Below are 26439 nucleotides of genomic sequence, written 5' to 3'. Positions count from 1 at the left end.
TCCCCTTTTCTCCAGGGAACTTCAGCCCTGACACCACCACTCCTGAAGAAGAGGTATGAATGGTCTGAGAATCCTTCCCTAAAGCTCTAAGTTATAGTGGCACATACCTTGGTGGGTTTATAGAGGGCATTCAGATTATGAGTCCACAAGCAAATAGTACTGAGTGTTGAGCCCACTGGACCCACAGGTGCCAAAAGCAGCCCAGTGGTAGCTGGCTGCCCCAGGCACCCCCAAACCCTTCTTCCAGGGTCAGGCTGCAAAACTCTTGTCAGCCAGCTGAGCCCTCCTTGTTGCTGAAGCTGGAGAAAATCCCAGGCCTTCTGAAGCTCCCAAAAGCAATTCCACTAAGTGATGAGAGCCCTAAACACTTCCAGCAGCAACTCAGAGAACACGCCCACCAGGCCTAAAAAACAAGCAAATGCTATAGCCCTCCCCAAAAGCGGCAGTGCACAGCAACCACACTAGCACCCCATACTCCCTCTACTTGGGCTAAAGAGGAGTAGCTTCCCCGCTTGAGGGTTAAGTACTAGTGAAGTGAGGCAGCCTGTACTTGCCGGCCTGTGGCATCTCCTAGGAGGGCATTCAACTTCAGTTCCAAAAATTAAAATCTCTCACATGTGAACAAGCCCCTTCCCTGAAAACTCACCACTTAGTTTGTTACCTATCGAGGCTGCAGTGAGCTATGATCGCGTCACTGCACTCCAGCCTAGGCAACAGAGTAAAACCTGTCTCAAAGAAAAAAGAAAGCGCGAATTTTTCTTTTTTTTAGAAGGAGTCTTGCTCTGTCGCCAGGCTGGAGTGCAGTGGTGCAATCTTTGCTCACAGCAACCTCTTCGCCTCCCGGGTTCAAGTGATTCTCCTGTCTCAGCCTCCCGAGGAGGTGGGACTACAGGTGCGCGCCACCACGCCCAGCTAATTTTTGTATTTTTAGTAGAGACAGGGTTTCACCATGTTGGCCAGGATGGTCTCAATCTCTTGACCTCGTGATCCGCCCGCCTCGGCCTCCCAGTGCTGAGATTACAGGCATGAGCTACCACGTCTAGCCAAAAAGGGCTACTTTTTCAATGGCATGTTAAGATATGCTATTAGCCACACTCCAGAGTTCTCCAGGGCTCTGCTGATGGGAGAATTATAAATGGAGATGTAAATGTATCCAACTTCCAAGGAACACAAGTCACTAACATTCACATTTTTTATTTTTCTATTTTTTCTATTTATTTCACAGCTGATAAAACTGAGCCCAGAGAGGCAAACTTACCTAGGTTCCCAGACCTGGTAGTAGAGTCAGCATTCAAACCCACGTGATATCAAGCAAAGAGTCTTCCTTCATACAAGCAGGTAAAAAACAGATTAAAACTGAAAGGTCACTTCTGCCAAAGGAAGTATAAATACCCAACACTGGCTACGATGTAAGAGAACAGGCGCTCTTACTTTCTGATGGAAGTATTAACTGGTACCTTGCAGAAAGTACTTTGGCAAGACCCATCAGTATTTTATAGATGAATTCCTTTGACCCAGATAGTTCATCTGCAGAAATTTGTCATAGAGAAACTTAAAAAATAGGCCGGGCGCAGTGTCTCATGCCTGTAATCCCAGCACTTGGGGAGGCCAAGGCGGGCAGATCACTTAAGGTCAGCAATTCAAGACTAGCCTGGCCAACATGGTGAAATCCCGTCTCTACTAAAAATTAAAAATTAAATTAGCTGGGCGTGGTGGCGCACACCTGTAGTTCTAGGCAGGAGAATCGCTTGAACCCGGGAGGCACAGGTTGCAGTGAGCTGGGATCGCACCACCGCACTCCAGCGACAGAGACTCCGTCTCAAAAAACAAGAAAAAGAAAAAACTTCACTGCTGCATTACTAATTATAAAAAATCTGTAACCTGCATCAAGGCTCATCTGTACAAAGGAATACTATTCTGTCATAAGATTTCACCATATTTGAAATCCAGTATCTAACAAAAATACAAAAATTAGCCAGGTGTGGTGGCGGGCTCCTGGAATACCAGCTACTCGGGAGGCTGAGGCATGAAAACTGCTTGAACCCAGGAGGCAGAGGTTGTGATGAGCCAAGATCGTGCCACTGCACTCCAGCCTGGGTGACAGAGTGAAACTCCATCACCAAAAAAAAAAGATTTCACCATATTAATTATAATATATAAAAGACCTGTATATACCATAAGCTGCTGTGTGGCTTGATTTTTGCTGTTTTAAATCTTTTTTTTAAGCACTAAATAAAAAAACATGAGAGGCCACTGAAAACTTGACTTGCCACATCACAGGCTACTGTCTACTGAACTTCACAAGGAGCCTGCAGGTCCCATTATAGGAAGTAAAACCCTGGATCTCAGCCCATCAAACCCAACAGTACAACACATGGTCTGACAGCCAGCCTGGGTGCTCGGGCCTGCTCCTCTCTCAAATGCTGCCCCCACTAAAACATCACACACCTCAAATATTCCAAAGGGAGGCTAGAAGCTGGCCTTATGGGGTAAGGTCATCTAAACCATCAAAGCCGACAACTTTCAAGAAAGGGTAGCAGGTACCATGAACACTTCTAACTTTAAACAAGGGGTTCCTCTGGAAGAACCTTTCTAGTCACTTCATTCCACAAGCCCAGATTGTATCTCTGAAGATTCCCATCCTCACCATAACTAAATACTTCAGTCATCAATCTAATGAATGAAGCGCCAGGTTATAACATACTACAATGAAGTAAAATGCAATGAGATTAATCTGCTAACGTAGTCAGCACTAGAGGTAGTAGCCAGGCCAAAAACTTTATCATTCTGTTCATAATTTTCTAAAATTATGGCCCCATTTCAAAATCATCTCTTGGCGTCTTGCACTGGCCTCTGAGGTTGACTAGCCCTCTGGGTCGGATGTTGGCCATCCCTCTCACTATAAAGGAAGTTAGCCAGTTTTCACTGTTGAATGGAAATCTTCAGGCCCAAAGCCACAATTATTCGAGTTTAATGAGTTCCAGTAGCCCTTAGAAAAAAAAATTTAGAAAGCTAACTCTTTTTTAAAAGCCTAAACTTCATTTGATTGCATCAAAAAGTTATTCAGATGTGATGACCAAAACAAAACTGCAGACAAGCCCCATGGTTTTTTTGTTTTTATTCATTTTATGATTAAGGTGTGTATCACTACTCCAGTTGGGTAAACCACATTGAAGAATCTGACTGCAGGTCTTTAGATTCAGCCAAATGCTTTCCATAAATTTTGCTCTATAAAATATTAAACATTATAATACTTCAGCCATGCTCAGAACGCTGCAGTCTAAGGATGAACTTCAACTTGCCCACGCCAAGTTAGGGCAACAGGAGCAGAACTAAGGAGCTATGACGTCTAAAAGAATCAGAGAATCTGGCTTAAGACGAAGACAGGTTCTGCTCCCCCAAACTAAACTGTCTAGTTTTTAAATCCACCCTTAACTGTTCAAGAAACTGAAAAAGTCAACTTGTTTTTAAAGTACCACACAGGTATGCAATCTTCCATGATTTGTTTTGCATCTAAACTAGCACAGGGAAACACTTGAAAAATCTAGCTGTCAGAAGTTTTTCCTAAGAGAAATCATTACGCTTCTACGGCTGAGCTTCATGTTTATTCTGTGCGTGGGGGAAAGGAGAGAGCAATGGGACGGAGAAGGGAAAAGTTGCGACTGGGTGACAAATGCATTAGGTGCATTTGAAAGTAAATGCAATGGAAAAAATTAACAAATGCTAAAGTTTTGTAAAAGTTTAATGAAGCCAATAAGGCATATAAATTGTGTTCTGGCAGACATTAAGACCTGCTTCTCTTACCAAAGAAAATGGCACATGTTTTATCAAAATTTGACAATTCAGAGTAAAGGGTACTGAGATTAAGCTTCAGAGCACCAACTTAAACAAAACAACCAAAAAATTGTTATCCAACGTGGAAAGAGGAATGAGAACCAAGGCATAAAGGGGAATTAAATATGTGTTCCTCCATCTCAAAATCCTTTTAGGAATAGGAGTTCTGGCCACTTGTGAGCAACATATTGCACCACCAAACCCCAATTCCAGAATCTAAATTTACAACGATAGAAAAACAAAGGTAACTCCAAATGCATGTCTTGTATATTCCAAAGGGAAGCTTGAAAGTATTCATAATACATAGGCTTGTCTGTTTCGGGTAAAAGGACAGATTGCTATAATTCTTCCTGCTATTATAGTCAAACAAAAAATGATCCACTTTTGCAAAAATTTAGAAATATCTCACTTTCATTCCTAGTTTTAGTATGGAATTCACTTTTTTAAATAAGGGCTACATCTATAATGAATACAGAACTTCAATTCACACAACATTTCTAACATTCCATTCACATCCCACCCAGTCAATGAATGAATATTTATGGTTAACTCAGCAAAGTTTCTTCACAGAAAGATATTATTAAATGGCTGAAGAAATTGCAAACTTTAACAAAGTGCTGTGAGTAATTACTGGAAAAACCCTTACACTGATTTGCAATGGTCTTTTAAGGATAAAAATAGGAAGTAACTGATACTGGACTACAAGTTTGCAAGGAAACATTTTTCACTGTCCTACTTGATATATAATATAATAATATGATAGAATAAATTACAGTACCTGGCAGGCTGACATCAGTTCTTCATCTAAAAAAACACTATCATTCAGTTCAGGATATTAAAAATGAAGATGAAACATGCTCTAAAACATTGTAGCTACAAGAGGTCTTATATTTACTCAAAAGAGGAATCTATTGAGAACTTTTATTTAGGTCTACCTAACAGCTAGAGAATCTCCATGCGATTCCATCTTTTCCAGAATGAGATTCCAAACTGAACTTTTTAGGAGAGGGATTGGAGGGACAGGGAGAGTTGGGTTTTGCTATTTTAAGTTGCAATCACATTATTAGTAGATAAAAGAGAGCTTTATCATCTTCCACCCATTCCAATGGAAACTGCACTAAGCAGGGACTCCATGAAAAATGTAAAATGATAGACTAGAAAACCTATCCCACCATCCATCTCCCTCTCCCTCTCACTAATACTGAACCAAAAAGGAAGCCCATTCTCAAAGTTCATGACCTCTCTACTTTAGGTCACCTTGAATGCAGTCTACATGTTTACATTTACCATAAGGAAAGTACCCCGCATGGGAAGTAGTGTTTGTCTTAAAACTGACTACTTTAGGCCTACAGGGTTAATCTGGGGGCAGTTTAATAATAATATTGCTACTTTAGAGCACTAACACACACAAAGTGAATCCAATAAAGCTCTGTGCATTGATTCAATATTTAGTATTAATTGCATGACCATCATAGCACCTCTTTACATCACACAATCACCAGAATTAGAAACTGCTTTGAAAACTAAAAACAGGGCACAGTCCAATAATTAGAATTGCACACTGTTACTATATAGAAACCAGGTGCATGGTACAGTGCAGCTGCAAAAATGGAAGCCAAATCATGTTTTTAGACAATTTTAGGAAACTGGCAATACTGTTGAAGCAAAATACTCAACACAGCAGGAAATGGACCCCAAAAAAAAAAAAAAAAAAAAAAGCATTCTATAACCAAATAAACATCTGATATTCCTTTCCCTTTGAGAATAAATACAGTTAAGGTCACTTTTAGCCTTGGAACGGATATATGTTTGCCTATGATGATCTTGCTAACGACTACACAATATCTGATGTCCTCTGCTAGGATTATAGTTTTAAGAAAGCCATAATTACAAGAGGCATCTACTATAAATACCTAGAACTTCCTTTTATGGCAACCACTATAGAATTCACTTGTCTTAAACAGTGAACAAGGGAAGATGGCCTCATGTTTCCTTTGCAATTATAGTATATGTTGAGGATCAAGTGGCTTTCAAGCAGCATGGTGGGTGTGAAAATGTTTGCAGTTTAGATCATTCTGTTGCGTTTATGGGTTGGTGAGTCTGTAATGACATCGCCACACTGGGCTGAGGTACGCTTTCTAGTTCCACCATTGTCCAAGTGGAGTGCCATTTCTTCTGATATGAAAGTGTTCAAATCGACATCATGGAGTCCATTTCTCCTTCGACTAGCATTCGATCCACTGCTTACATGTGTAGGAGAGCCTGGGGTACTCGAACGCACGCTTATACTAGCCATTGCACCACTAAGACCTAGGAAGAAGAAAAAAGGTTTTAGAGTTGCTCAATTATTTAACCCTTTTGAAAGCAACCCACTTACTTTCCATGTTGTCACAATGTCAAAGCATGTCTGCCTATTTTCTTTATAAGGGATTACTAGTAAGCAATTAAGTTTTATTCTGGAAAAACATCATATCATCTGGCCTTGACATATATTTTATTGGTAATACTACCAATATCTACAGTATTGGTAACTACCAATTACTAAAAGTTACTATGTGTCAACCACTGTGCTAGGTGTAAAAGTATCTCATGAAATTCTCCCATCTATGAGGTAGGTATTGCACAAAATTTACAGATAAGGACAGGAGACATTTGCTTTAAAGACAAGACATTTTTGGTTATCCAAAGTTACCATTCCAACAGACCCCTGTGATGAGTGTGTATGTGTGTGATGTATTCAGGAGAGCCAGAAATCACTTCCAGGCCTAGGTGGGCTTGTTCCAACATCCCCTCTAGATAAGGTGATCACATAACTTGCCATCCAAAACCGATTACTGTTGAACCCGGAAAGAGTCACTGTTAAAATTTCTACTGGGACATCAGGTACAAAGTCAGTCTGCCCTGGACAAATCAGGCTACGTGATCACCTAAGGTCTGGAATGTATTTGGTAGATATCCTTCAGGACAGCCTCAATCATGATCCTCTCTAATCCTTCAGGGAAGCGGGGAGGGGAGAGGGTTGTGAAGAATCCTGCTGCTTTGTTTTCAACATTAAGAGTTACTGAATCCAGGGTCAGGCGCAGTGGCTCACACCTGTAATCCCAGCACTTTGGGAGGCTGAGGCGGGCAGATCTCTTGAGGTCAGGAGTTCATGACCAGCCTGGCCAACATGGTGAAAACCGGTCTGTACTAAAAAATACAAAAATTAGCCGGGCGTGGTGGCAGGCGCCTGTAATCCCAGCTACTCGGGAGGCTGAGGAGGAGAATTGCTTGAACCCGGGAGGCGGTGGTTGCAAAGAACAGAGGTTGCACTCCAGCCTGGGTGACAAGAGCAAAACTCCGTCTCAAAAACAAAAGAAAGTTACTTTACTGAATCCAGAATATACCCAGCACTCATGGATACTCATTCCTTTCCTTAAACTCTTACACAGTTAAGGAGCCAAACTTACATTCCACCCCTAAATGTTCAGGATAAACCTGTGAAAGGCATGAGTCAGGCCAGGAAACATGAACCACAGTGTTGCATTTTTAAAAACCTACCGTCACTGGCAGTGATCTTCTGCCTTAGGAATTTCCCCTTCCACTATTCTCGCCTCACCTAGGGATCTGTTATTGCTTGACTATCAATTAATTTTCAAAGAATAGGACTTATAAGATTTTCAAGTAAGCTTAGAGGTTTCATTTGACAGGGCCCCATTCTTTCTAATCATGAACTCCCTAAATATGTAGTTTAAATTTGAATTTTAAGTTGAAAAGCCTCTGCCTCCTATCACATCAAATCTATTACATTCCCCTTGACGTTTCCCTCCACCAAATATTCTGTGAATGTTCTCAAATCCATGGCCTCCACTATCATCGCACATGCTGACAATGTCCTGCGGGCCACACCTCCCTTCTGAGGTGCTCAACTCCACACTCTAGGTGCCCCCATTACTTTCTGCACTGATTCAACCAATCCCCTGGCTGCACTCCCTGCAGAAGACACATCCTCCCTTCCCGCTGGTGGTCAGAGGAAATCACACTGTCCCTCTTTAGCCTCTCAACCTTTCCAAGGCTAACACCTATTAAAAAAAAAGAAGCATTAACATGAGAATACTCCCTGCATCAGGTACTATGTCAATTACTTCCTATGACACCTATAATATCTCCATTCTGCAGGTGAAAATCCAAGTTTAAAAGTTAATTCATCCAAGGTCAACAGGTAGTAAACAAGAGACTCCCACTCAAGTGCAATCTATATTCCTATTCAGTTATTCTGATCCTCTTCCAAGCCTAGAGTATTTTAGCAAAAAGGTGGCTTCAGGTTGGTCCTAGGGCCAGCCTGCCTCTTAAGCCTCATCTCTTTTGAACAGTTTCTCTCCCTTCCCTTCCTGCCCTCTTCACTTCACCCTTAGACCGAGTCCCCACTACCAACATCATGCAATTTGCAGCTCTCTGAAATAGTGAGGCCTGCAACTATCTGTCTCTTCCAACATTTGCAAATGTCTGTCTCTCCTAACATTCACTCCCTGAGTGAGCCCACCTGTTCCCCAGCACCTCCCTTCTGAGGCTCCTTCCCTGCTTCTCCTACCTCTCCATTTTAGTTTCCTGCTGGCTCCTCTTTCCTCCTCCTTGAAATTGAAACTCTCCGCTCCCTCCTCAGTCGCCTTGGTGGGGTTCCCTTCTGCCCCTGAAAGGCTGGTGTCACCCTGGGTGATATCCTCAACCCCTACCTTACCCACACACACATTTCCCAAAACTAGACTAATGAGCTCAACGGCCCTCCCAGATTTCTAACTGCCTACTGGACATCTCAAACTCAACACCATCAAAAAGGAACTTCACTTCCTCTTCCCCAACCGGCACAACCTTACTTTTAAAAAAGAAAATAAACCAAAAAAAAGTCTTGAGCTATCTTTCTACAGCATGGTACAATCAACCATCTCTTCCTATAGAAAATATCTTTTCATCTCCATCTAATGACCTAAGCACAGTGCCTGGCACTTATGAATTCTGAAAAAGAATAATACTTCAAAGTCCCACCCCCTCATGTTGAAATCCACTGAAATCAAAGGCTCAACTGTTGATGTTCATTCACCTCTCCAACACCAGGAAATAAACCCAGGTGGTTCTCTTCACTTAAATCATTTCCATCAAGTTTAAAACTCAATTATCCCTATTGTTGGCTTTTTTTAAAGTTCTACAGCAAGACTAAACTTGAGGGGAGAACTGTGCCTTCTTTCATCCTAGTGTCTCAGCCTGTAACATATTACAAGGTGCCCATGTTCTTCAAAGATAACCTTTCATACTTGTTTCATAATCCAAAAGGTAATTATAATGGCAAAATATGGGCACATTCAGCAATAAACTGGGCTACTTCAATAATTAAAATCAAGATCCCCTTTATCATTTCAAATGATTAAAAGAATTCAACAAACCCCACCCCAATGCCCTTGTTAACACAGGAGTCTCATGGCAGCATGTTTAATACCTAACAATATGGAAGGCTCAAAACACTGTATCAGAAGTGGACTAGGGATTTCAAGCAAATGTTCCTTATTGTTTCAGTTGCCATTCTCCATGAAAAAGAAGATGTGTTAAACATCAATTTGGTCAATCTGAAAATTCTAGCAGCTTCTGGGAGATCATCTTTTTCTACTAGGTGTATGACCTGGGTGTTTAGCTTGATAACTTTAATGTGCAATATGATCTATGACTGACTCTCATAGCAGTGAAAATATTTTCAAAGTTTGCCTACCTAATCTTCCCCAAAAAGACTTTTCACAAGGGTCAAAAATAATTAAGATTAACAACCAAAAAATGTGCATTTTGACAGCCCAAATTTTATTTTACAAACCAATGACAGCTACTAGAAGATGCTTTAGGAAACCTTAGCTAAGCCACATAAACAATGAGACCTATACAAGTACAGAAAAATCTAAACATGCTTCAGAACTAAAAAAAACAAAAAAACAAAAAACAAAAAACAAACAAACAAAAAAAAACCCAAGTTGTACGTCCTGAGGGCATACAACTTAATTTCTACCAAAAACATACTTTTTCAAAAGGGCTACGGGAGTTATCAATTGACAAAAGCAGAACAAGTAGCATGATTAGACAGAGAAGTCTTAATTGCTTAACACAAGATAAACTCAGCAGTTTTAAAGTTTCTGTATCCATTTTAAATGATTAGTCCAGGGGTGGAAAAGATGAGGATGGTTTCATCATACTTTGAAAAGGAAACTCCCACTGGAGCTAAAACAAATTTACAGTCCAGGTTATAAGAATCCAAGTTACATGGTAAATTATTAACTATTATTTTCATACCAAGTTCATGCTTAGGCAATAAGAAAATCCTGTTTGCAGCATTAATTACATGTAATTCAGTTTCCAGGCACATAGAGGTCACACACAGGCAGAGAAAGAACAAATGCCAGCCCAGTCATCTCACTGCCTCAGTCCAGCAGCCAGGGGCCCAGGACTTCATCTACACTGTCTATCTGCTTCCCAGCCACTTAAGCCCCATGAGGGAAGGCAAGGCAGCTAGCCCTCGAGGTGAGAAGACACCGTTGATCCACCAGCGCAGGTGCAGGGCCCTCTGCAGATTTGTTCCACCAGTGTTACCTCCCATAGAAAACGGGATTTGAAATCACAACTTAAACAAAGTGGGTAATATCCTGACCCGGGGCCCTAAGAAACTGGCATTCTTGCATTGGAAATGAATTGCACTGTTCAGATGCACAGCACTCCTTTTGCACAAAGTTGTGTTCTGAGGTGCCAGGACATCCAAGCACTTGCAGTGTCAATGTCGTGTTTAAGATGTACCAGGGGAGTTCAAACATTTAAAAAGGAATTCTACTAGGAAGATTTCAGTAATTTGAAGTAGATACCACTCCCCACCCCAAGCTGTAAATTATAATACTGAATTTTTATTGAAATAAAGCACACTAAATCAAACCAATTACAAAGATACATGTGTCACACCAAGAAAACATTTTCAGTTATGCTGACAGCCCCAAATGTTTTCCATTTTTCAAAGACAGTTTGTAATGTCATGGGAAAATTGCTCACGACGTTAAAATGAAAAAAGCAAGATACAGTATCATATATGCAGTATGATCTCAACTATGAAATAACTTTTAATATTTATACATTGAAAAAAAGACTAGAAGAAAATGCACCAAACATTGAACTGCAGTTAATCTCCATATAGTGGGATAACAAGATATTAATTTTTTTCTTCTTGAAAACTTTCAAATTTTCCAAGAAATTAATCATAAAATCAGTGAGAAAATTGAACTTGAATGAATATCAAAACTGCTTAAACAAGGACTATGCTGAGTAACCTGGCTTTGAGGCATGCTACATGGCCCTTTTCACTGCAATGAAAAAAAAGTCCAACAAAATTTTATCGCAGGTTCAAGACAATTTTGCATTACTGATGTTGGAAGCTTTATGTCCTACCTCCACAAACTTCAGCAGCTAACATCTAATCTTAATACACAGAAAATGCCAACTTCATTGAAAACTTTAATGCTATCTTAATTGCCTTAATTGTTCTTTTCAGGGGCTGGTTTGAACAAAGGGACGTAATTTACAAATTCCAGACTGCACAGAAAATTCAATTAAAGAAGATTCTTTGAAATAATTCATTTTAAGTAATTAAGAGATTGCTTTGGTGCATTAATCCCTTACATCTTAATTTCCAAATGTTTTTTAGACACATTTTACTTTTAAACAGCTATCAACAGTTCTGTTATTTCAAGAAGATGCAGATTGCAACATTCAACAAGCATTCCTTAAGAATCTACTGTGTTCCACACACTGCTGAGAGTGTTGGTTTCCACAGAGAAGAAAGGATTCTGAAAGGTGAATGGGTATAATCCAACAGGCTGGTTCTAATTAATTCTCTGCAACAGAAAACTGCAAGACGTTTCTTTCGTATTATACCATCAGGTTTTTTGTTTTGTTTTTTGAGACTGAGTTTTGCTCTTGTTGCCCAGGCTGGAGAGCAATGGCACGATCTCGGCTCACTGCAACCTCTGCCTCCTGGGTTCAGGCAATTCTCCTGCCTCAGCCTCCTGAGTAGCCAGGATTACAGACATGGGCCACCACCCCTGGCTAATTTTTGTATTTTTAGTAGAGACGGGGTTTCTCCATGTTGGTCAGGCCGGTCTCAAACTCCTGACCTCAGGTGATCCACCCGCCTTGGCCTCCCAAAGTCCAAAGTGCTGGGATTACAGGCGTGAGTCACGGTGCCCAGCCATACCATCCATCAGTTTTAAGATACTTAACTGAAACATTTGTGCTAGGTGTCAAGACATACTTCTAAATATTTAGCTATAGTGATGGAAGAGGTAGAAGAGTGACACCAAAGGGGCGAGACACAGAGCTAAATACAATTAAATTTTTTCTTAAAATGATTATCAATTGTCTAAGAAATTTTATCAGGAGTGATTTGTTCTCAAAAAAATGTGGTAACTTCCTTTCTATATCATTCTGGCATGCGTAGGGCCAAAGAATGTTTTGACAAACAAAGGGTACAAAAATCTGCACTTGGAGGAGGAAGAAAATCTTACTGGTTTAGGCTGCCTAAAATGAGCTTTCCTTTTCTAGGGAAAAAGTAGCAGTTTTATACTTTGGATGTGACAAATTAGTTATTTGCCTTACATTCTTCTTTGTAAAACATTCCTATCCAACCTTATACCCCTAAATCTGATTCCAAATGATTTTTTCATATGGCCCTACATCCAGTTTCTCCAAATCCAAGAATATTGTCAAGCAACTTAATGATTTAAGAGAATAAGAAGTTCCATGTTAAGTCCACAGAAAGACTCAGTTGGGAAAAAAAACAGGAGAACCCAGAAATGCAGCCTATTAATTCTCAAAGCGATGGACACAGTGCCTCAATCTGATTCCCTGGGTTTAGATACTTCACTGTCTACTATAATTCTATTAGGCCAGAAACTACTTGAGGAGATTATTAGCTTTTCTGTTTCTTTAATCACCTGCCCCTACTCCTAGCCTCTAATAAACAGTGCTTGGTATTCACTGTGTTCAGTAAATAAAGGACAATAGTAAAGGCTGCAAAATAACAATAAGAACTCCTAACACCAAATTCACAAAGGAAGCAGAGTTTTCAAACCAAAAAGGCCTCAGCAATCAACACTAAGGAGCTGCTGCTGTCTTGTAACTCACAAAGTACTGCTTAAAAAAAAGTTTTTTTCCTTTATGTTTTGAAATTCTTATATTAAAGGCTAGACCACCTGAGCTTGCCTAAGTCCCCGTCTTTTAAATTTGTTTTAAACATGAAAGGAACTTACAATTGGGAAGATTAAAGCCAAAAAAGCCAATAACAGTAATGGTTCCCATCGGTGCCTATTATGACACCAGACTGAGTCTGAAATGATGTGTAACTTCACAGAGGGACAACTCAGGCCCAGTGGGGTTAACTCCAAGCCCTGCAGTCAAGAATGTCATCAAAATCAGTTTGGGAACTAAAACCAAGTGTCTGATTTTTATGGAACAGTCTGAATCAGGGTCAGCAACTTGCAGAGACCACTTATGATATGCTACGAGTGAAAGTGGGGTTTTGAATAAAGCTACCGAGTGAAGTCTGACTTGGCATCGGGCTCCCCACCCTAGGACCCATGCCATCTTCTTACTCGGGACCCTTTCACCTAACCCCCATGATGATAGCTCAGAATGAAGGGAGACCAGATTTCAATCCCTTTCCAGAGATAGCACTTGGGTTGGACACGGCAACTCTGAATCTCTCCCTCCATTGAGGAGAGAGACAATGTAACCAACTTCACTAGTCAACATGAAACAAGCTCAAGATCTTATCAAGTAATATTTAAGTAGTCAAAGTTCTAAATGATCTGACCCCCTCCCAGTGTGATAGCTGCAATTTAAAATGTGACCCTTACTACTAAACAGGGAGGCAAAAAAGTATCCCAGAAGGCAAAAGCCACTGGGCCTTGAGATCCTTGGTCTATTTTTATAGTAAAATTGCCCAGGGGAAAAGAGGGTACCCACAGGACCTGGAACCAACCAGCAATTCTCCTTTTCTTAAAGCAAAGAATACTTCCAGTGTCATGGTAGGGTAGGTAACCTGCCTGGATTCTCATTTAATATATCGTCTTGTAAGTATATCACCTTTCACAAAGGAGACTGGCTTGGAGAAGTTGAGCATGTTGCCCAAGGTTACCAAGGAAAATAGCCTATACACAAAGACTATGTACTTTTCCTAACCAGTGAACTGGGGATACAGTTGGTCATTCACCTTTAAGTCTACTAATCCAGATTAGCTTATGGGGGAAAACCCCAGAAAGAGATATAAAATTCACATTGTTTCTGATTAATTTTGAGAAGAAAAGCCTCAAGATCTTTCCCACCTCAACACCTAAGCCCTAGGTCTTAGTGGGGGCGATGGGTAGACAGAAATCCCACATCCAAAAATGTAAGGGCATAGTGGTTAAGGGTATGCATTTTGAGGCCAAGCACCATGGCTCATGCCAGTATTCCCAACACTTTGGGAGGTCGAGGTTGGGGTATGGCTTGCACCCATGAGTTCGAGACCAGCCTGGACAACGTGGCAAAACTCCAACTCTACAGAAAATAAAAAATCAAAAATAAGAAATACATTGAAAATTAAAAATTTTTTAAATTAAAAAAAAATATGCATTTTGGAGACAGGACTGGAGTATCTATTCTACCACTTACTAACTTGCTCCGTATCTTAGCCAAGTAAGGCTTTCTTCATCAACAGTGTTAATAACCCAGGGTAGGTGTGAGGATTAAATGACACCCTCCTCAGTGTGATGCTTTTACAAAGTAAACACTGAAAGAGTAGGTTTAATGGTTATCACCCTAAGGTCCCATGGAAGTCTCAGTTGCTCTAATTCAAGATTACCATGTAGCACCCCAGGCAAACAGGTTACATTATTCCCTGATTGTAGCTATCTGGGGATTGTAATCCTCAACCATTTCTAGAGGTTCTGGGTCCCCACTGTGTTGTATTCACTTAGCAGATCTCTGTGATAACCCCAGTGGTAAACTCAGAATACACCTATGTCAGGTTCTTTGCTGTGTTCGTTAAAGCCAAAAAAAAAAAAAAGGACCAAGACAAGGTCCCTGCTATGTGTCCCGAGGAGAATGGGACAGTCACAGAAACAAATCAAGCAGCAGAGCAAATGCATAGTTCAGGGAGGCTACAGAGATTGGGAGCCCTGAAGGCAGGCTGTGTCACAGAAGTGAGGTATGAACACGTAGGAGCTGGACTTGTCAAAGAGCATAGAGGCATTTAAGAGATAAACAGTATGGCTAGGATACCTAACCAATGGTTAAGACTGGATCTTAAGGGTCTTGTGATACCATGCTGAATTTGGACTTCACTGTGTAGGCCCAGGGAAACTTTAAACCATGAAGTGACAGGACCAGAAAGATCACTCCAATGGTCTCATGAAAGATGGACTGGCGACAACAGCTCAGGACTGGAAAGTGAGAGCTGAAACATTAGCCCAAGAGCCCAGGCTCACCCTCCTCCAGAGGGCCTGCCCTGAGCGCCACACAGCCGGGCTGTGCTGTGAAACATCCCTTTCTGCTCTCAGAATACCTTCCACATACCACATTCATGACGTGAATAGAAATTATCCAAATCCATATTTGCCTCAACAGAAAAAGGAATCGCTCTATATTTACGTATTTCCAGAGACAGCACCGAATCTGCCATACAGAGAATGTGCTGAATGGCTCAATGAGTCATTCTGCTGTTGGGGCAGAAGAATGAGTCCAACCTGAAACTTCATCTGAGATAAATGCCTGTGGGACACTTTGGAGATGTACACCGGAGGACAGCGGGACATGCCGTCTGGCAATCAGGAGAGAAGGTCTAAACGAGAGGTCCAGATTTGGAAGTGAAGAGGTGGGAAATGTAATCTAGGGCAGTGACAGGGCCTGAGGACAGGTCAGACAGGCCTATGTGGCAGAAGAGAAGCCAAGGTAAGGAGAAGCTCTAGAAAAGAAGGGATGAACAGAGGACCAATGAGAATGGCAGGCAGACATCCACCAAGCGGTCCAGAAGATTTCTGGTCTCAAGTAGGCTGTTTACATAAAAATGAGTTACCAGTTGTTAGTATTAATTCAACTCTTGGGAAATTTATAATAATGTTATTTTTAAGACATAGGATAACAAAGCAAGACAGAAATCAATTTAGCACATGCATGTTTATCTCTTTAATTCCTCTGTGAGTCTAACATACAGATGACTAGGTCCCATAGGACACAGGAAAAAAAGCAACATGTTGCAGACAAGTGTCAAAATAAAGCAATGAATTAGTCTTTAAGCCTTGCTAACCACTAATTGAAGTAGCTTTGATAAAAACTATTTGAGGCCAGCACAGTGGCTCACACCTGCAATCCCAGCACTTAGGGGCAAAGCAGTGAGGCTGAGGCAGATCACCTGAGGTCAGGAGTTCAAGACCAGCTTGGCCAACATGGTGAAACCCTGTCTCTACTACAAATACAAAAATTAGCTGGGCGTGGTGGCAGCCACCTATAATCTCAGCTACTCGGGAGACTGAGGCACGAGAATCACTTGAACCCAGGAGGCGGAAGTCACAGTGAGCACTGCACTCCAGCCTGGGCTACAGAGCGAGACGCAGTCTCAAAAAAAAAAAAAAAAAAAAAACAAAAAAACCTATTTGATAACCATAAATTGATATGCCTTACTTTTTTTTCTTTAAATATGGAGAGGGTTTCACCATGTTGGCCAGCGTGGTCTCAAACTCCTGACCTCAAGTGATCCACCCACCTTGGCCTCCCGAAGTGCAGGCATTATAGGTGTGAGCCACAGCACCCGGCCAATTGATATACTTTTGATTAAAGCTGTTTACATTAGTCTCTCCCACTAAACTGGGTTCCGAGGCTTACAAGGGCAATGACTGGGGATCTCATTCATTGCCATACTCTGTCTACACGAAATATTCAGCAGGTATCAAGTCTGCCATTTTCCTTTAAATTAAGAACACAGTTATTTGGTTGGGCTGTATTTGATGGCGGTAGGGGTAAGGAAGGGGAAAAAAACTGAGGGAAAACTGTCCTCTCTTAAATACATAGGACATGAAGAAGAACTGAGTTTGCTTTGATTATAAACTCAAGCCTGCCTCAATATACCAAATTCTTTTCCCATGTCCTTGTGCTCACCAAACACACGAATTTAGACTCACCCCCAATGTAAAACTCCAAAACCTTCAATTTGGCCTAACTTAGACTTCATAAATTTGGCTAAGCAAATAATATGCAAGACTGTATTCTGACACTGTATTTACCCTAACTATGGTGTTTCCAAATACATTTTAAAAGAGCACCTGTTTTAACAGTTTTCACTTCAGACAAATCAGATAACAAGGACACCCAGTTAAAGTCACTAATCTATGTTACTAGTTAATAATGGCCCTAGTACTAGAACCATTCAAATTACTTTCTTTAAATATTCAAATTAAACTACCAATCTCCTTAATACACTGATGTTCTCACAAACCAGTAGAGTACAACTCAGTAAAATTTATGTTTCTGTAGATTCTTTCAAGGGGCCCTATTACTTCACCACAACACTGTTTTAACCACATGAATTAGAGGTATGAATCCTAAGAGTAAGAAAGCATTCAGTCTCCAATCTATACTGGATTAGTGCTACATTATAAATTTATTGAAGGTAAAGATCATTTTTTTCCTGCACAAAGCCTTATATTTAAGTTTTAAATCCTCACAACTTAAAAATGTGAAAATTATAAACAGTCCCTTCAACTGTATCATTACTTAAAACTCCCAAAGTTCAGGAAAACAATAAATCACAGGTGGAACAGATTCAATATGAGAAAATGTAGTGGGAGTGGGAGGATACAGTTTTTCAAGGGCAGAGGGGGCTGGCTTGCCCTTTTTACTATTATGTACACTACTACTACATTAAGATAACAAGCATGGTTTTTATGTTTCTTAAAACTATCTTCTAAAATATAACAATAAAATAGAGTAAAAAGATACCTTAAGAGAAGCATGGAATGAGCTACAACCCTCTTAATTAAGGAAGAAAATCACAATACTTAAGGAGAGACAACTGCATCAAATATTACCATGCACTAAAATTAATCTAACAAACTATGTACACCTCTAGTTAATTGTTTTCCCAAACATTAGGGGGAAAGATGTGAAATTCTCTAATTCAGCATCAACAGATCAATCCCATTTTTGCCTGAGCTTCCAAAGTTCTGACAGCCTAACTACTCCACTGTGTCATGAACAGCGTGCAGTCTTAAAGTACTGCATCCACACAACCTGAACTTTCCTGCAATTCATGTTTTTGTTTTTAATTGTCCTAAACACTACCAAGGGAAAAAACAACATTGGGGTTTCAGGAAAGAACTACAGTTTGCCAGAGAGAACAAGATCTCTACAGTTACTATAAAGTTTCAATGATTCAACGTCAATAAAGTTTCTTTATATCCCACTATTTCTTAGTACTTTACCAGGTTACTTTGTTTTAGATGACCTGTACTACGGCCCAAAAATGTTAACTTTCAACAAGACTCATGGCCAGGCGCAGTGGCTCACACCTGTAATCCCAACACTTTGGGAGGCCGAGGTGGGCAGATCATCTGAGGTTGGGAGTTCGAGACCAGCCTGACCAACATGGTGAAACCCTGTCTCTAAAAAATTAGCCGGGCGTGGTGGCACATGCCTGTAATCCCAGCTACTCGGGAGGCTGAGGCAGGAGAATCGCTTGAACCCAGAGGCGGAGGTCGCGGTGAGCCAATATCACGCCACTGTACTCCAGCCTGGGCCACAAGAATGAAACTCCGTCTCGAAAAAGAAAAAAAGGATTCATGACCTAATTACTTCTACCTGCTTAGCCACCTTCATGATCCATGTTTTCATCATGGTTTCAAGCAAGTCTTATTATTCTGTTGCTTTTTTTCCTACAGCAGTATTAAATGCTGTCACACAGGTTAACTCTCCCAGCTCTATTTGGAAGTCTGTATTAGAGAGCAACAAGCAACAACAGACTTATCACTGACTACATTCCCCGGGCTTCTCCAGCAATACTAAAATCCCTTAGCCAAGAGTGCCTTCTTATGACAGGTCTGGCCTGGGGAGATAGTGATCCACCTGTCCAGTGGCTGCACTCTGCTGGTCCCGCCTCTTAAAATGCAAGGGACTGAGGGACGACAGGCAGAAGGTCGAGTCTTACATCCATCCTCTCCCACCATCTACAGCAAACCAAGTAAGAAAGGTGTCAAGGGAGGTCCCAGGTCCCACGAGAACTAACCCAACAATTTCCCACCTTACTTGCCTGTCATGGACCATTAGAAATATAACAGAATTCTTAAGACACAAGAAGTTCCTCTTTGACTTCAGAAGAGGAAAAAAACACGTACAACACATAAGTGTAAAGCGATAAATTCTAATCAACGCTGCAGAAAGATATGTCATTTTAACACCAATAAGCTCAAACTAACTTTCTAAAAAAACATTTTCTAGGATGGGTTAGCTGACAGAAATTGCCCATATAAGTTCTTAGCTTACATTCTATTAAACATTTCTAGAGCAAGCTGTTTACTGTAAGACAAAAAACAGTATATCTAGACCTAAACCTAAACGTGAAAAATGGGTCCACAGGCACCCTCTTAACCATTTTTCCAAAGAAATATGTTAAACGGCTTTACCATGCAGAGCTATGGCTTCCCGGAAGGGTTGCAAATCAGTCTCTACAGATGAGCTAGTTTCCGTTGAAGTAGCTCGGTTAGGGGACACTACAGTCAGTCTTGGGGGAGCTCTAGAGTTTCGTGGTGGAGGAACTTTTCCACACAGGAAGCTGATCAAATCTTCTCGACGAATAGTTCTTCTGCGTTTTTTAACCCAAGCCAACACATCCTTATTGCGTCGCTGATAGCCAATCTGAATTCCAATATCAAAACTTCGTTGATGGGTATCCACGCTTTCTGTTAGAAAAAAAGAAAAAGAGAAAACATGTATCATGATCATTAGAGCCATATTGTATTCCCTTCTAAAGAAAACCATTTTACAAGTTAACCAAAGTGAATACCATGATGTGGCCTCTGAGCCCATCAGTAATATAAACTGAAATGATTTCAGTCATAATGAAAATGTCATATGTAACATTTAATCTTAATGGTCTAAATTCAGTGTTTACTTATCACAATCCTAGAGCTTGTCTTGTTAAAAAAAATTTAACAGAAACAGACAGATTAGTTATCTTTAATGAAACTACCTAAAACAACTTGCATCACATCATTCAACAGATGTCTAAATATTGCACATGCCTCAGGCCACGCTCATCTGCATTTACCACGTCATTGTGGAGATGCATTCCTACTGACAGATTCAGCACCAAAAATCAGGAACAAGCTGAAGGCACCAGCAAATGTTTTAGAAGGAAAAATTAATTCTGACTGATGGCTCAACACTAAAACCAAATAGCATGGTGGAAAACAAAAGCTTTATTCATTTCCCTGGGTATGTTCATTCTGCTTCCAGTTCCCAACGTAACTCAACCATTCCCAATAGATCTCCCAGACTAGATTCTCTGTATATACTCCACCTGGGTTTTAGTAAAACCATCTCTACCTTTTAGTAGTTTCATCTAGTTGAAAAAAATATTTGAAAATTTAAGTGACTACTATTTATTTTTAATTGAGCTGCTGTGCCAGCAGAAAATCACCAGTATGTCTTTAATGGCATTAACCAACATCGTTACTTTATCCTTGAACTTTCTGTAAAAGCAACAATACTGTGTACATTTCTCTATTACTTTTCCCGGCTTTGATTATTTCATTTTACTTTTTGAGAAAGAGTCTCTCTGCCGCCCAGGCTGTAGTGCGGTGGCTCGATCTCAGCTCACTGCAACCTCCGCCTCCCGGGTTCTCCTGCCTCAGCCTCCCGAGTAGCTGGGATTACAGGCTCACGCCACCATGCCTGGCTAATTTTTGTATTTTTAGTAGAGACCGGGTTTCACCATATTGGTCAGGCTGGTCTTCAACTCCTGACCTCGTGATCCGCCTGCCTCGGCCTCCCAAAGTGCTGGGGATTACAGGCATGAGCCACTGCACCCGGCGGCTTTAATTTCTTGTCTGCTACATCTACAGCAGACTCTGAAAGGATGGGCAATAGTCAAAAAATGTAAAGCTGTGTTCCAGAAAAAAAAAATCATCCAGACATCACAGAGGATCCCAAGCTGAATTTGCATTATTAAAGAAAATGGCAAGAAGGAAGCACAACAACCAGAATTTTATAATAAGGCCTACTCTTTAGCAGATGACAGTCTTTATTGCTAAAGACAAAGAAAAACAAGGATTTTGTCCACAGATCTTTTCTCTTAAAAAAACAATCAAAGTAGGACCTGGGATGTTAGAAAAAAAAATACTTTAAAATAAAAAGGACCAGGACTAGAATTCAACATCAATTTGGAAACCTGATATGCTATAGAGTGCATTCATATCTTCTCCATCACAACTTTGAGAAGGTGGATTATTCTAATTTTACAAATATAAAAAGCAGCTCAAGAGTGAATTAACTTCTCCAGTGTCTCACTACTGGTATAACGTGAATCAATAATTTTCATTTCTCACTTCTTCATAAACAAAGCATGAACTCCATTTTGAATGTAAATAGCAGTAGAGAGGGTCACCACTTTCTCCATCTCTTTAGGAAAAGATTTGGATGAGCCAACCCTAAAGGGGTGGACAAACCTAAAGATGACCTTGTAATGCTGTACCTAAAACTTACATGATTCTGAAAGAGCTGGAGGCATTAAGAGAAATCAAGTCATTGAGCAACTAAATTTATCAGACCACAGAAAGGATAAATGTAAAATGTGTTAACCTAGAAGCTATCAGGTTTTTAAACCTATCCTACCTAGAAGAATTGCTTTTAATCAAGCTTGTAAATGAAGAAGTTTCTGTTTCTGAAGAGAATGAGGATATTTTATTCTTCAAAAGCCAAATGGAGGTAAGCCCAGACCTGGAGAAACAGGAAAAAAAGTCTGAAGCATAGTAAAAGGGATACAAGAAACAAGTCTGAAGCAGCCTCGGAAAGCACAAAGAAAGATGGCCGGGCGTGGTGGCTCATGCCTGTAATCCTAGCACTTTGGGAGGCCAAGGTGGGTGGATCACCTGAAGTCAGGAGTTCGAGACCAGCCTGGCCAAGATGGCAAAACCCCGCCTCTACTAAAAAGACAAAAATTAGCCAGGCATGGTGGCAGGCGCCTGTAATCCCAGCTACTCGGGAGGCTGAGGCAGGAGGATCACTTGAACCTGGGAAGCAGAGGTGGCAGTGAGCCAAGAATGCGCCACTTCACTCCAGCCTGGGCAAAAGAGTAAGACTCTCTCTCAAAAAAAAAAGAAAGAAAGATGAAGCAGGCACGTAAACATACATCTGGCAAACCAGACAGCAAAAAAAAGAGACGCTAAACTTGATATAAAACTCAAGGGCCAAACGGAAGGGGCCACGTGAGGTGGTTTAAAAAAAAAAAAACTATCCTGTGAAGAGCTTGGCCAAGTTTTGGTTTGTTTTGACTGAAGACACAAGAAGTCCAACAGTCAGATCTGCAAGGGACTAATGCTTTCATCATAGATTTGAATATCGGGAAAACTCAGTAATCACTAGTGGCCTGGCTTAGATGTAAGACAGTTATGTAACAAGTTGTGAACCTCTTTTAAAAAATTATGCAACTGACCAATTATTTCACCTCAAAAATTCTGAGATGACCAAGTCTCAACGTCAGAACTAACTATGAGTACACTAAAAGTCATGCACTTTGCAAACACTACCCTTGCAGACTAGAAGGTCCTAGAGGAGAAAAGCAGAAACAACATTTAAGGTTTTAGGTATGTTTTTGCACCACCGGGGCATAATGTAGTTTGCACTGTTAACAGTATATATTCTGAAAACCAAGTCCAATTGCCTTACCACTCAAACCCAACCTGTTATTTCCCAAAATACAAAGTCCCATGTAGATGGTGAAGTATTTAAAATAGTCCTTTTTTAAATAGTTACCTGACTGAAAATAAACCCTTCTCATACCTTGAGCTAATTAGGAGAACTGCATGCTTACTGCAGAATCTTAGGCATGACTACATTTTAACATAATCCCAGGACAAACTAGCATCCAGTGGATAATCTCATCCACACACACACAGCCTCTTGAAGGCTCTCAGCCAAACACTGCTCTAAGCACACCCCAATTCTGGAGGCGTGGACTTTCGGGTACCTATCCCAGAAAAACAGCACAGAAGCTGTGGCCAGTCTTGAGTCCAACACTATTTTACCGAAACCAAAGTCACTGTGGAAAAGAGCCACACACTTGAAGGTTAGGCAAACCCCAAGGGCACCAAAATGTCAATCTAACCTTTAACCACAACACATTCATTTCCTTATTCAAAAAAGGAACTGGACGGGCGTGGCATGGTGGCTTATCCATGTAATCCCAGAACTTTGGGAGGTCAAGGTGGGTGGATCACTTGAAGCCAGGAGTTCGAGATCAGCGAGGCCAACATGGTGAAACCTCATCTCTACTCAAAATATAAAAATTAGCCAGGCATGGTGGCAGGCACCTGTAATCCCAGCTACTTGGGAGGCTGAGGCAGAAGAATCAATTGAGCCTGGGAGGCGGAGGTTGCAGTGAACCAAGATTGCACTACGGCACTCCAGGCTGGGTGACACGCAAGACTCCATCTCAAAAAAAAGAAAATGAACTGATTCATACACCAGTCATAACAGGTATCCCATATTTCCCTTTTTTTTTTTTAATGCTTTTATATAAGCATATGAAACTGAATCCAAGAGATTTTAGAAGACAAATTCTCCCACCACAACGGGCTGGGGTGGGGGCAGAGGGCAAAGAATTATATTGCTTCTGAAGACCAAATCATAACTTTCTTACATAACTGCATAAAATTAATCAGATTATACTACTTATAGCTTTTTGATACATTGATTCATGTGAATTAGAGCAGGTATCGCAAGTTTGTAACAAGGAACTGAAGTTCAAAGGGCCTCGTGTCCAAAGTTCAGTGACAGAGTTCCTTCTATGACCTATCTCTTCCTCAAATGAGAAGACATCTCTCAATTGCAGACAATCTACAAACCATAAGCACAACGCTACATCAAAGCAACACTTCTAAAGAAATACTACTGACTACGTGATTTTTAAACTTAATTAAATTTGCACTAGCCAGTCCACCACACAGAAAAATATTTTATTCTTTTTTGGGAAGAAGGGTAGAGGCAGGGTCTGACTATGTTGCCCAGGCTGCTCTCAAACTCCTAGCCTCAAGAGTTCCTCTCCCCTCAGCCTCAAGTGCTGGACTACAGGCGTGAGCCCTGGCACTCCAACCAGTAAAGAAAATGTACTGTTTCTTTAGGAATGTAACAATCTAAGTCACAGCCAAAATAAAGCTGTTTCCAATCGTATTCCCTAAGGAAGTGGTATCCAAAAATAAGCATACCTCCTAGCTACTTATGTATTTACTTAATCTTCACCTAGCACACAAAACAAAGGACCAGGAACCAGGGGGATAATTTTTTTTTTTTTTTGATGGAGTTTCGCTCTTGTTGCCCAGGCTGGAGTGCAATGGCATGATTTCGGCTCACCACAACCTCCGCCTTCCAGGTTCAAGCGATTCTTCTGCCTCAGCCTCCCTTACAGACACGCACCACAATGCCCAGTTAATTTTGTATTTTTAGTAGAGATAGGGTTTCTCCATGTTGGTCAGGCTGGTCTCCAACTCCCCACCTCAGGTGATCCATCCACCTCGGCCTCCCAAAGTGCTAGGATTACAGGCATGAGCCCCCGTGCCCAGCCCTGGGGGAGAATCTTAAAAACCACTGTTTGTTGCCTGCCTGGCATCCAATCCTTGTTCTCCCCTTCCTAAAAGCACTCCAAGTTTTTGTTTAGATAGCAACCATGTTCTGAGAGAAGCTCCCTCCACATTTGCTCAAGGGGTTGTGGCTTACCCCTCAACTCATGTGCATAACCCTATGTACCCCTATTAATGGTTGAGACCATTATGGCCAAGTGACCCCGTTATGGCCAAGAGATGACAGAAGTCATTTTTAGGCTCTTCTAAGCTTCACTGGGTGGCCCTAAGATGTGAGCCACAAGCCATTCTGCCAACATAATGAAGCCAGCCTGATGACAAAGTGTGCGAGTGCACACAGGGGAGAACAGAGCAGGGGAGCCTGGGCTGCTAAATTAAGTCAATCCTACTGTGGCCTTTAAAGTCAGAGGAGCCAATACATGCCCATACAGCTAAAGCCAGCCCAGCTTGTGCTTTCTGATACTTGCAACCAACATATCCTTTCACAGAAAAACTACACACAGGCTGGGTATGGTGGCTCACAGTTGTAATCCCAGCACTTTGGCAGGCTGAGGCAGGTGGATCACCCGAGCTCAGGAGACCAGCCTGGGCAACATGGCAAAACCTCATCTCTACCAAAAATACAAAAACTTAGCTGGGCATGGTGATGGGTGCCTGTGGTCCCAGCTACTCAGTGGCTGAGGTGGGAGGATCACTTGAGCCTGGAAGGTGGAAGTTGCAGTGAGCTGAGACAGCACCACCGCGCTCCCACCTGGGTGACAGAATGAGACCCTGTCTCAAAAAAAAAAAAAAAAAAAAAAAAAAAAAAGAGCCAGGCACGGTGGCTCACGCCTGTAATCCCAGCATTATGGGAGGCCAAGGCAGGCGGATCACCTGAGGTCAGGAGTTCAAGACCAGCCTGGCCAACATGGTGAAACCCCGTCTCTACTAAAAATACAAAAAGTAGCCTGGTGTGGTGGCAGGAGCCTGTAATTCCAGCTACTGGGGAGGCTGAGGCAGGAGAATCGCTTGAACCCGGGAGGCGGAAGTTGCAGTGGGCCGAGATCACGCCACTACACTCCAGCCTGGGGGACAAAAGCGAGACTTCGTCTCCAAATAAGGAAAAAAATAAGAGCTACACACAAAAAAAGCAGTCTTCTACAAAAATCTACAATCTACAAACAGTATTATGAATAACTGAGGCTACTGCTTCTGACAAAGCTAAAATTTTTTAATTAAAAAAATTTTAAGACACGGGATCTCATTACATTGCCCCAAGCAATCCTCCTGCCTCAGCCTCCCAAAGTGCTGGGATTACAGGCATGAAAAGTTAAACACAATTTAATGCTTAGGGTTTCTCACTGTATTCCACACTAAGGGATTTTGAACAAAGTCTTAAACTCAGTAATAATTTTTTGCAGCCAAGTGAGTCACAAACCAGCTCCACCAGTCTCCAGGTAGAATATGATTTCTGGCCATTTGTTTCTAAGTCACCTGCCACTTGGCCCACACATTTACAGTTATGCTCAGTTCTCCTTTAGTTTATGAGTCCAAAATGGCCACACTGAAGTGAGACATATAGAGAGGGCTTGGCATCAAGATGTATCAAAAATGAGGACTTAAGGGCATCAGACTATTTTTCCCACCTGTCAATTCTACTGACATTTACTCCAATTAGGGAAAGAAAATGAAGAAGGAAGTACTCACCAGAGTTTATTCCAACACAAGAAAAAATTTTTAAAAAGACAGA

At 41.2% G+C, this 26439-nt stretch overlaps 1 protein-coding gene across 1 annotated transcript in view; it reads right to left on the bottom strand.

Moving 5' to 3' along the window:
- Positions 1–3103: 3103 nt before the first annotated feature.
- HAPSTR1 (HUWE1 associated protein modifying stress responses) overlaps positions 3104–26439 on the bottom strand; it is a 28630-nt gene continuing 5294 nt past the window's right edge. The window contains exons 3-4 of the mRNA XM_002826106.5: positions 19539–19814; positions 3104–6144 (exon numbers count right to left, since the gene is read on the bottom strand). Of these exons, the coding sequence (XP_002826152.1) occupies positions 5900–6144; positions 19539–19814 (521 nt within the window). The 3' untranslated portion in view covers positions 3104–5899. The remainder of the gene's footprint in view (positions 6145–19538; positions 19815–26439) is intronic.

Source organism: Pongo abelii, chromosome 18 (assembly GCF_028885655.2).
Source record: "Pongo abelii isolate AG06213 chromosome 18, NHGRI_mPonAbe1-v2.0_pri, whole genome shotgun sequence".
NCBI lineage: Eukaryota > Metazoa > Chordata > Mammalia > Primates > Hominidae > Pongo > Pongo abelii.
This window is presented reverse-complemented; position numbering and strand designations above follow the sequence as displayed.